Consider the following 9,685-nt stretch of genomic DNA (forward strand, 5'->3'; position numbering starts at 1 on the left):
GGAACCCAGACCACTTCATTGAGCTGAAGTGATCTGGGTGTCTAAAGTGGTCCTTTAAGTGTATGTGTATCTGCATACACTTGCGTACATACCGCGGTCGCAGCCCTGCAGCCCTGCAACCCGGAGCCTGCCGCCATCTGTTGCCCGCGCAGAGTAAGTGCGGGGGGAAGGGCACGGATCAATTTTAGCACCGGGGCCCCATGGGTCGTGTGTACGCCACTGACTCCCAGCATTACGTTTAGACAAATGTATTTGTGGAAAGCTGTACTAGCTAATACAACGGGAAAGGGAATCCATGAAGGTGATACCCTGGTGGTCCGCCACACAGATCAACATGTTAGCTCCTAATTTGGTGCTAAAATCAGGACAATTTTTGCTGTCATGTTTTTATCATGATTTGAAATAGCATTGAAATGTTTTTGATGTTTTGGAAAAAAGTCCCTAGAGTGCGGAACTCATTGCTGTTGTTTACTGTGCCAGACCTACACCAGGCTTCATAAAGGATTTCCTGGAGAACACAGTGTGTGTGTTTTAATATAACTGGTCTTAGTTGTTGTTAGAGGGTAAACATAGATATATAACATACAATTATGTAATTATGTAATTTAAAAATTGCCACGACTAAGAGCTCTTCTGCTATGATCTTACTACATCCTACCTGAGCTACCTGTCTGAACAAACGAGGATCAAAATCCCTTTTCTCTGTTTCTTTACGACACGAGCTTCAACCCACCTTGATAACACTGGCCCCTTCCCTTTCTTGCATAAGAGTGAGAAAGAAAACCTTGGAATATATTCTTTTAATAGTTATCACAGTAATGTTTGTGGAGAACATCAGGCTCATCCCAAAGGAGATGTGTCAGCTTTCACCGGCTCTGCTAGATCGTGACAACCCTCGGGACCCATGGAGCTGCTAATGAATTCTTGGTTAGATAGTTTAGTACATTCCACGATAGATGGCATCGACCTCCGTCCTCTTATTTTACCTAAATGTATTCGTTTTATCCATTCGGAAACACAGTGTGAGAGCAGAGTGTGAAAAGATGGAGTAGGGACAGTGGAGGGTGTGTCATAAGACTGTATCCAATCAGAGCGTGGTTAGATCAGCCAATAAGATGCTAGCTGGAGATGTATAATTTGGAGGCTGCTGCGGGCGCGTATTATTGCTTGATCTTCATAGAGAATAGTGACCATGTCTGAAGCCGCCCCAGCTCCCGCCGCCGCACCTGCGGTAGAAAGCGCCTCCAAGAAGAAGCAGCCCAAGAAAGCAGCCGGTGTCAAGAAAGCCGCTAAGCCCTCCGGTCCTAGCGTGTCCGAGCTCATTGTCAAAGCTGTGTCCGCTTCTAAAGAGCGCAGCGGGGTGTCCCTGGCAGCTCTGAAGAAGGCTTTGGCTGCTTCTGGTTATGATGTGGAAAAGAATAACAGCCGCCTCAAGCTGGCTCTCAAGGGCTTGGTGACTAAAAGCACTCTCGTCCAGGTCAAAGGAAGCGGAGCTTCCGGCTCCTTCAAGCTCAACAAAAAGCAGGCGGAGAGCAAGGACAAGGCTACCAAGAAAAAGGCACCGGCTAAAGTCAAGAAGCCTGCCCCGAAGAAAGCCACCAAGTCTCCAGCCAAACCTAAGAAGGTAGCTGCAAAGAGCCCGAAAAAGGCCAAAAAGCCGGCCGCCTCCGCTAAAAAGGCCACCAAAAGTCCGAAGAAAGTCAAAGCCGCCAAGCCCAAGAAGGTAGTGAAAAGCCCGGCTAAGAAGACCGTGAAGAGCCCTGCCAAAAAGGCAGCCAAACCCAAAGCCGCAAAGAGTCCTGCAAAGGCTAAAAAGGCAGCTCCCAAAAAGAAATAAGCCTTGCTCGCATTTAATTTTATTTTCCAAACCCCAAAGGCTCTTGTAAGAGCCACCACATTCTCATTTCAGAGCTATATATCAGTGATGGCAACGTGTTTGTTTTGGTGTCATGTCACACATATCGTTCCCCCTCCATCCCTCATTCTAAAGTCAGGAATAACCTAATGAATCCTGTAATCCCAGCATCTAGTGCTCGAAAAGATTACACAGGAATGTATCTTGTCGGTGTGGCTAAGTCCCCGTATACCAGTGCTACACTTGAGCGTTGATTTTTTTTATTTTTTTTGGCTTAGAAATTCCCTCCGTTCTAAGATACTGAGGGTGTTTCTTCATTAAATTGCGAAAGGCCAGTTTTAGTGAGAAACGCATATAATATATAGAATATCACACAGTGTCCTTCCAGACTAGATTTAATGTTATTGCCTTTTTCAGTAAGATAATAAAGCAGAACATATTTTAGGGATTGCGATTTTGTACATGGTGATAATAAAAGGGACTGTCCTCGTCCTCTCTCCACGTGTGAAACGGGCGCTTATTTCGATATTCAAAGAGTGATAAAGCCCAAGAAATGATACCTTGTGCAGTAGCTAAGCCGACTATCAAAGAAACACTAAAGACATGATAAAATGATTATACTTCAAAAGACTTCACGATTGTGAAATCTTTTGAAGCATAAACAGCTTTGGTTTTAAAAGCCAGAACCATTTCGAGCACGGAAGGAGAGGGTTAAGCATATTATTGAGAGGAAAAAAAAAAGTGAAGGGGCGTGTTTAAAACGCCCGCCTCCTTTGCTGCAGGTCCCCATACGGTCCGTCCGAGGAGTATATAAGGAAGAGCTTTGCAAAGCATCTCATATCGTTCGTGCAGAAAGAAGAGCAGAACCATGTCTGGCAGAGGCAAAGGAGGAAAGGGTCTCGGAAAAGGTGGCGCTAAGCGTCACAGGAAGGTTCTTCGTGACAACATCCAGGGCATTACCAAGCCTGCAATTCGTCGCCTTGCTCGCAGGGGAGGCGTGAAGCGTATTTCCGGCCTCATCTATGAGGAGACTCGCGGGGTGCTGAAGGTATTCCTGGAGAACGTCATCCGGGACGCCGTCACTTACACCGAGCATGCCAAGAGGAAGACTGTCACCGCCATGGACGTAGTTTATGCTCTTAAGCGCCAGGGCCGCACTCTCTATGGCTTCGGAGGTTAAAACTCGGGCTTGACTTTACCGCACACCCCATTAACCCAAAGGCCCTTTTCAGGGCCACCCACTTTTTCACTAAAAGACTGAACCTAATCACTTTAACCCCTTCCACACCTGATAAATTGCCTGCTATCTACATAGATACACCGAGAAGGAGATAGTAGTAGAGGCTGCTCCCAAACATCTAGACGGGAAAGGTTGCTAAACACTGTATTTGTAGACCGCATTTTTGAACCATCGGAGGATTTGGAGCCGCCTTCTGTTAATGGTAGGGGATGTAAAAAAATATGAGCAAGTACGTACACACACACTGTCAAGAAAGCTCTGGTTTTGGTGTATTGTTACTGTTGCCTACATTTAATACATGCTTGCAGCCACTTAAATAGAAACATTGTTACTAGCTTTGCATATGCACTCCTGTGTTAACTATGTATTCTCCTCTAAGCGAAAAAGTAGTCTTTTTCCTGCTGCCTCTCCACACGATGGATTCTAAATAGTGAAGTTATTGTAAAATCGCCAGTGAAATAGACCAGCAGAGATGATGGCTACATCGTTGCCTGACGTGAAAATGGGATATGTGGGGACATTTGAGCATTGTAGTGTGTGGGCTCCGTAGCTAGCCCGCTCAAAGTCACAGGCTAAAAGACACGTTTTTATGAATGTGTTGGAGCTCGTTCGAGTGCAGATTTGGTGGCTCTTAAAAGAGCCTTTGTGTTTTGTGTTAGCAGGTTTCAACTTAAGCACGTTCGCCTCGGATCCTACGAGCCAGCTGGATGTCTTTGGGCATGATTGTGACCCTCTTAGCGTGGATGGCGCACAAGTTGGTATCCTCAAAAAGACCAACCAGGTAAGCCTCGCTAGCCTCTTGCAGAGCCATGACAGCAGAGCTCTGGAAGCGCAGATCAGTCTTGAAATCCTGAGCGATCTCACGGACAAGGCGCTGGAAGGGCAGCTTGCGGATGAGCAGCTCGGTGGACTTCTGATAACGGCGGATCTCCCTGAGAGCCACAGTTCCTGGACGGTAACGGTGAGGCTTTTTCACTCCCCCGGTAGCTGGGGCGCTCTTTCTAGCAGCTTTGGTGGCTAGCTGCTTGCGGGGAGCCTTGCCTCCGGTCGACTTACGGGCTGTCTGCTTAGTTCTGGCCATTGTAGCAAAACGAAAGGGAATGAACGCTGCTCGCTGTAGCCTGGGCTTTATAGCCGATACGGCGTTTTCATTGGTTCATCAAGTGGGTGGTATGTTCTGATTGGCTGAAAACAAATAGTAAACCATTTCAAAATACCCGCTCAAATCAACTGCTTCTCATCCCCTCCCCCACATTCAAAATGCCCGCTCAAATCAACTGCTTCATCCCCTCCCCCCTCCTCCATCTATTGAGACCACGCGCCCAAAGAAGGGATCTAAGCCTTTAGTGACCCTTCCTGTCCTGACAGCATTTATTATAGACGCTACTAGTTGAAAGGAATGGCAGTGGGCAGTAATGGACGTATTCCTCCCAACATACTTATTAATAGCTGTATAGGCTTTATCGAGGGGGAGGGGTGCATGGGACATTGACCTCTTACACATGCAGAAAGGCCGCTTCTTTCGATGGGATAGAAGCCACGTCTGATAAAGGACTTTCACTCACAGGACGCTCAGTAGCCATACAAATGAGCTCCAGGAGACAGAGCAGCAGGAAATGTTACAAAGCATCCACTTATTGAAACAATGTTTTCAGCCGAGAGGCCAGGCTATTAAGGCTGCGTTAACTCATCCAGCAGCACAGACAACAGAGCTGTAGCGCCGCTAGGATTTGAACGCTCATAGTAGGTTTCACCCGGCATGTCCTCCAGACAGCGGGAGAGGGGGGAATCCTGAGAGTGAGCGACATGTAGAGATGCCCCGCTTAACAAAAGAGGACCTGTACACTATATACACTTGCCCCAATTGGTATTAATTTGCTGCTGCGTTTATCATAGACATGCATGGCAGCCATTGATTTTAACTAGTTCTATAGCTGGAATGTTGGACAGGATATGGACTGCAAATGGGACTCAGTCAGTGCTGTGACAGAAGCGCCCTAATATTTTAGCTTGCTTATGAGCTGCCAGCGTGGTGTGTGTGTAGATACAGGGAACGGTTTGCGCGCAGCAGAACAATTAATCGGCTCTTTGTGGAGAACGTGGGTGGCTCTTAAAAGAGCCTTTGTGTTTGGTAGGTGAGGGAGGCAGGTGCAGCAGCTGTCCGCTTTACTTGCTCTTGGGCTTGTGGCTCTCGGTCTTCTTGGGCAGCAGCACAGCCTGGATGTTAGGCAGGACACCTCCCTGGGCGATAGTCACTCCTCCCAGCAGTTTGTTGAGCTCTTCATCGTTACGGACAGCGAGCTGGAGATGGCGGGGAATGATGCGGGTCTTTTTGTTGTCTCTAGCGGCATTCCCTGCCAGCTCCAGAATCTCAGCGGTCAGGTACTCCAGCACTGCAGCCAGATAGACGGGGGCACCGGCTCCCACACGCTCTGCATAATTGCCCTTCCTCAGCAAACGGTGGACTCTGCCGACTGGGAACTGAAGTCCCGCTCGGGATGAGCGAGTCTTCGCCTTTGCACGGGTCTTTCCACCTTGCTTTCCGCGGCCAGACATGTTTGTTCTTGATTGAATGCAAGAAGATGAAAACTCCTCCCCTACCACAGGCTATTTATAAACACACTGTGCTCTGTGATTGGATGACTTTACAAGCAGCCAATTAGAGACACGTTATACAGGGAACCAATCTATTGCTGGAGCTAGTGTTAAACAGCCGCTTCCTTACGTCATCTGACTTTAGCAACCAATCGCAGGAAGGGAAGCGGAAGGGCCTCATTTACATTGTCCGCCTATAAATAGAACCGCCGGAGCAAGCAGCTTGTTATTCGCTCGCGAACTAACAGCGTTAATCATGCCTGATCCAGCAAAGTCCGCACCAGCCCCCAAGAAAGGCTCCAAAAAAGCCGTCACCAAGACTCAGAAGAAAGATGGCAAGAAGCGTAGAAAGAGCAGGAAGGAGAGCTATGCCATCTACGTGTACAAGGTGCTGAAGCAGGTCCATCCCGACACCGGCATCTCCTCCAAGGCAATGGGGATCATGAACTCCTTTGTCAATGATATCTTTGAGCGCATCGCAGGAGAAGCTTCTCGCCTGGCTCACTACAACAAGCGCTCCACCATCACCTCCCGGGAGATCCAGACTGCCGTGCGCCTGCTACTACCCGGAGAGCTGGCAAAGCACGCCGTGTCTGAGGGCACCAAGGCTGTCACAAAGTACACCAGCGCCAAGTAAATGTCCGCCTCCCTGACCACCCGCTAACACAAAGGCTCTTTTAAGAGCCACCCACACTGTCTCTCTCAGAGCTGGCATCACACCCATGCATCAACTCTACAGCTTACTTGCTGCCCACCACAAGCTCACGCAAACGTGTAGCTTTCCTTTCACTTAACCCTTTCCATGCTGTCCTGTAACTCTGAAGATCTCGAGCTGCTCGTGTTTGCACATTTTAGACACTTGTATCACTCACATGCTGATTTAGCCACCTAATGCTCAGTTTGCTCCGCTCTATTACTTTCAAGTCTACCTAGATACCGGACTTGATCTTAGAAGATATTCGTTGGGCGGCTGTATATCTAGTAACTGTAGATTAGGGACAGGCTTCTTATTCAGGGTAGCGTTCGAAGTCGCATTAGGGATATTATAAAAGCTGCTACTGTAGGAGATCTTATACCTAATACTTTACCAAATGGCTACATGGCCAGGGATTTCACTCGATAAGTGTATCCGTTTCTTTCTCTTTTGTTATAGCCTATTGAAACAATGTTTCACTTCATCCTGATACTGTCTATTACTATGTTGCATGTTACATGAGTCATTGGCGGCGGACATATCACCATACCCATCACCGCTATATCCACTGACTCACAATCCGCTCTTCAAGCCTGGTGAATCGGGAGCGGCATACAGATAATATCATACCACAGCATACCTACCTTCACGAGACCTCCTTGACAATGAGGGAGTTAGGCCCCTGTCGTCCCTACACCCGCAGGGAACTCCCACGACCCTTCAAAAATTTCTCTACGATCAACTCATTCACTTTTTGCGGACCAACAAATACCCCCAACAAGGTCACCGAGCACTGACCAAATTCGAACTTACGTGCACCCAATGCACACTCAAAAAGAAACAGGTCAAAACCACATATGCCTACTACAGGACACTAGCCAACCAATCAACCTACTCTACAAAAAACACTGGGAACAAGAACTGCACTTATCTTTCGCAGATAATGACTGGAAGCAAATATTCCTCCTGACACAAAAATCATCCACCAGCTTAGCGACACAAGAAAGTAACTATAAGAAGATAGCTAGATGGCACTACACCCCATCCAAACTCAAACGGGCATTCCCAGGCACGTCCAATAACTGCTGTAGATGACTAGAGGCCATTGGGGACACGGCTCACATCTGGTGGTCATGCACGGTGAACCAAAAGTTCTGGTCACGGATCTCCAGTCTCATACACCTCATAACGGGAACCACCATACCCTACCCACCTTAAACACTCCTATATCTTATATTGCCTCCCTCCATACCAAGGGACACTAGGACCCTAGACATACATCTGCTCAAAGCAGCAAATCTGCTTATCACCCTCCACTGGAAAAAAAAAATATACATGACCTCCTGGGAACCCTAGTGTAACTTCATGAACACCAGTCAAACAGACCGATAGTGACACCCAGCTGGAGATAATATGAGACCTTGAACTACCAGCGAATCTATTTGAATATCAACACCCTTATTATTTTTGGTCTTCACTTCCCCTCTATGTCGACTACAAGTATTTCTGTTACTGAATGTGTACTTTGTACTAGACATTATGACTAAAGCAGCAATGTTATACACATTTTTGAAGTATCAATTGTTACATTTGCAAGAATTTTAAAATAAACAATTTCTAAAAAAAAAAGGAAAAAGGAAAAAAAGCCGAACAGACACTGCTTGATCCGTTTTAGGTCAGCTTTGGGATTTCTAGGTAGTCTCAGTAAAATCCATTCTGAGTTCTCCTTATAACCGGCAGAAAAAAAAAAAAAAAAAAAAAAAATATATATATATATATATATATATATATATATATCTGCGAGCGGTTCAACAGAACACTGCTTGCCGAGACTGGGAGCGACTCCTACCGCACTTCTTATGTGCATATTGGGAGGTGCCGCAGGAACTGCTTTGGACTATTATATGGGAGAAGATTACGAGGACCTCATCACAGTGCATTGGGATGGGGGAATGTGCTAAAACTCTGTGACCACATGGAACAGTTGGCTAAGTTGGTAAAAGAGAACCTCCAAGCTGACAAGGGGTGACAGAAAGTATGGTATGACCGGGGTACCCGACTGCGTAGTTTCCGTGTTGGACAAAAGATTAAACCGGTCTGACATGATTAATTACAGGCGGCATGGCAGGGTCCCTACAAGGTGGTGGAGCATATCTGCAATACCACCTATGTGGTAGCCAGCTGTGCAGATGAGAGAGTAAACTGCTCCTTCCACGTTAATATGCTTAAAGAGTACAAAAAAAGGAAGGACGATGTAACTGCAGTGTGCGCCCCAGCTTCTGAGGATCTAGACAGCCTCGCATTACCTGACTTGCTAGAGGGAGACTCCCAAGTTGACCTTATCGCTCAAGTCAAACTAGGAGACAAACTGACTGATAAAGAAATAGTTCAGGCCCACAAATTATTGAAAGCTAAACGAAAGACCTTCTCCCAAGACCCTGGGTACATCACCCTGGCTGTACACAACGTGGAAATCCCAGGACAAGCACCTATGAGGCAACCACCCCTACCACATTCTCGAGGCAGTCCGGTAAGAGATACGGAAGGATATACAGTAAATGCTGTGACTAGGAGTGATTGAGGCTTCAGACTTGGCTTGTAGTCCTAGTACCGAAGCGGGACGGAACAACACTCTTCTGCGTGGACTACAGGCGACTGAACGATCGGACTCTTACCAACTCTTATCCCATGCCCTGGAGGAACTATTTCATCATATAGCATGGGGACAGTATCTCGCCACAACAGACCTATGCAAGGGCTACTAGCAGATTCACCTGGCCGAGGAGGCTATCCCCAAGTCGGCATTCGTCACCCCGCTTGGCCTATTCCAATATCAGGTCATGCCGTTCTAGATGAAGAATGTCCCAGCCACCTTTCAACGTATGGTGGATAGGTTCCTCAATGGCTTCCAGGAATTTGCACGTGCGTACCTGGACAGCATAGCTATCAATTGTGACTCATAGGAGGAAGATTTCCCATGTAGGGAAGGTTATCGGCCGAATTAGAGCAGCTGGCTTAACTCTGAAGCCAGACAAGTGTCACATTGGTATGGCTGAAGTGCGGTATCTGGGACACAGAGTAGCTGGGAGACTTCTGCCCCTACCCGAGTGGCCACCACACACTGGATAACACAGTTCTACTTCACCCTTTACTAAGTCTTGGCTCGTGTTTTTTTTTAAATTCTTTATTTTATTTGTGCATGAAAAATCACATAAAGCACACAATGCCACAACAGCTAGAGCATGCAGAGCGTCATACATAGATTTACATTGGTTAGGCATTAAAACATAGCACAGTTTTA

General features: G+C 47.0%; 3 protein-coding genes across 3 annotated transcripts; 2 read left to right on the forward strand and 1 right to left on the reverse strand.

Annotated features, from left to right (window-relative positions):
* The first annotated feature begins 1,192 nt into the window (after positions 1–1,192).
* On the forward strand, positions 1,193–1,837 carry LOC134584761 (histone H1B-like). The gene has a single exon (XM_063440590.1). It carries the CDS (start codon positions 1,193–1,195, stop codon positions 1,835–1,837), a length of 645 nt encoding a protein of 214 aa, XP_063296660.1.
* An 886-nt stretch (positions 1,838–2,723) lies between these two features.
* Positions 2,724–3,035, forward strand: LOC134584802 (histone H4). Its single transcript, XM_063440626.1, has one exon. It carries the CDS (start codon positions 2,724–2,726, stop codon positions 3,033–3,035), a length of 312 nt encoding a protein of 103 aa, XP_063296696.1.
* Positions 3,036–3,765: 730 nt separating this feature from the next.
* On the reverse strand, positions 3,766–4,176 carry LOC134584814 (histone H3). Its single transcript, XM_063440636.1, has one exon. The coding sequence runs from the start codon at positions 4,174–4,176 to the stop codon at positions 3,766–3,768; it is 411 nt and encodes a 136-aa protein (XP_063296706.1).
* Positions 4,177–9,685: the final 5,509 nt, after the last annotated feature.

This window comes from Pelobates fuscus, unplaced genomic scaffold (assembly GCF_036172605.1).
Source record: "Pelobates fuscus isolate aPelFus1 unplaced genomic scaffold, aPelFus1.pri scaffold_24, whole genome shotgun sequence".
Classification (NCBI taxonomy): domain Eukaryota; kingdom Metazoa; phylum Chordata; class Amphibia; order Anura; family Pelobatidae; genus Pelobates; species Pelobates fuscus.

Coding starts and splice junctions, on each gene's coding strand:
- LOC134584761 (XM_063440590.1), top strand. CDS start 1,193: ATGTCTGAAGCCGCCCCAGCTCCCGCCGCCGCACCTGCGGTAGAAAGC.
- LOC134584814 (XM_063440636.1), bottom strand. CDS start 4,176: ATGGCCAGAACTAAGCAGACAGCCCGTAAGTCGACCGGAGGCAAGGCT.
- LOC134584802 (XM_063440626.1), top strand. CDS start 2,724: ATGTCTGGCAGAGGCAAAGGAGGAAAGGGTCTCGGAAAAGGTGGCGCT.